The sequence below is a fragment of the Corapipo altera genome, unplaced genomic scaffold, assembly GCF_003945725.1.
Source record: "Corapipo altera isolate COAL_440 unplaced genomic scaffold, ASM394572v1 60315, whole genome shotgun sequence".
Lineage (NCBI taxonomy): Eukaryota > Metazoa > Chordata > Aves > Passeriformes > Pipridae > Corapipo > Corapipo altera.
The window spans coordinates 1-980 of record NW_020885607.1 but is presented as its reverse complement, the minus strand read 5'-3'; the positions used below and the strand labels follow the sequence as shown (position 1 = coordinate 980).

General features: G+C 67.8%; 1 protein-coding gene across 1 annotated transcript in view; it reads right to left on the bottom strand.

Moving 5' to 3' along the window:
• The window catches only part of LOC113940670 (beta-1,4 N-acetylgalactosaminyltransferase 1-like), a gene marked incomplete at its 5' end in the record, with an annotated part of 4,535 nt that extends 3,723 nt beyond the window's left edge, over positions 1-812 (bottom strand). The window contains one exon of the mRNA XM_027631807.1: positions 378-812. Within this exon, the coding sequence (XP_027487608.1) occupies positions 378-812 (435 nt within the window). The remainder of the gene's footprint in view (positions 1-377) is intronic.
• Between the last annotated feature and the right edge of the window lie 168 nt (positions 813-980).

Below are 980 nucleotides of genomic sequence, written 5' to 3'. Positions count from 1 at the left end.
CAGACCTCCACGTCCCCCCTTTTTGGGGACCTCAACTACCGACAGCCCCTCCCGTGTCCCCTCTCCCAGTGTCCCCCTCCCTGGGGTCCCACAGGCTCTGCCAGCCCCCCGTGTCCCCCCTCCATGGGGACCCCCACCCTGCCAGTCGCCCCTTTCCGATGTCCCCCCAGCTCTGGGGGCTTCGAGCCCTGCCAGACCCCCCATGTCCCCCCTCAAAGCGCTGCCACCATCCCGTGTCCCCCTCCCCAGAGCCCCCCGGCCCCCACCCTGCCAAAGGGGTCGGGGTGGGACCCGGTGAGGGCTCTGTGCCCCCCTACCCCCTTCCACCCCTGCCCCTCGCCTCCCCCCCTGACCTCCCGGTGCCCCCCCGTGCCCACCTTGCCGAAGGGCATGAGGTAGTGCTCGAGGTGTGGCCCGTTCAGGGGCTCGGGGCGCTGGCTGTCGTCGGCCACCACGATGGTGACGGAGGGGTAGAAGCGGCGGATGCTGGCGATGAGCCCGCGCAGTTTGTCGTAGCGCAGGAACGTCTTGGTGGCCACGGTCACCAGCGCCGAGATGTTGTACCCTGGCGGGGCGGGGGGGGGCACTGGGAACCCGCACTGGGAGCACTGGGAGCACTGGGAGTGCTGGGAATCCGCAATGGGAGCACTGGGGGCGCTGGGAGTGCTTGGAATCCTCAATGGGAGCACTGGGAACCCGCAATGGGAGCTCTGAGAGTGCTGGAAACCTGCACTGGGAGCACTGGGAACCCGCAATGGGAGCACTGGGAGCGCTGGGAGTGCTGGGAACCCGCAATGGGAGCACTGGGAGCGCTGGGAATGCGCAATGGGAGCACTGGGAGTGCTGGGAACTCACACTGGGAGCACTGGGAACCTGCACTGGGAGCTTTGGGAGTGCTGGAAACGCACACTGGGAGCTCTGGGAACCTGAACTGGGAGCTTTGGGAGTGCTGGAAACGCACACTGGGAGCTCTGGGAACC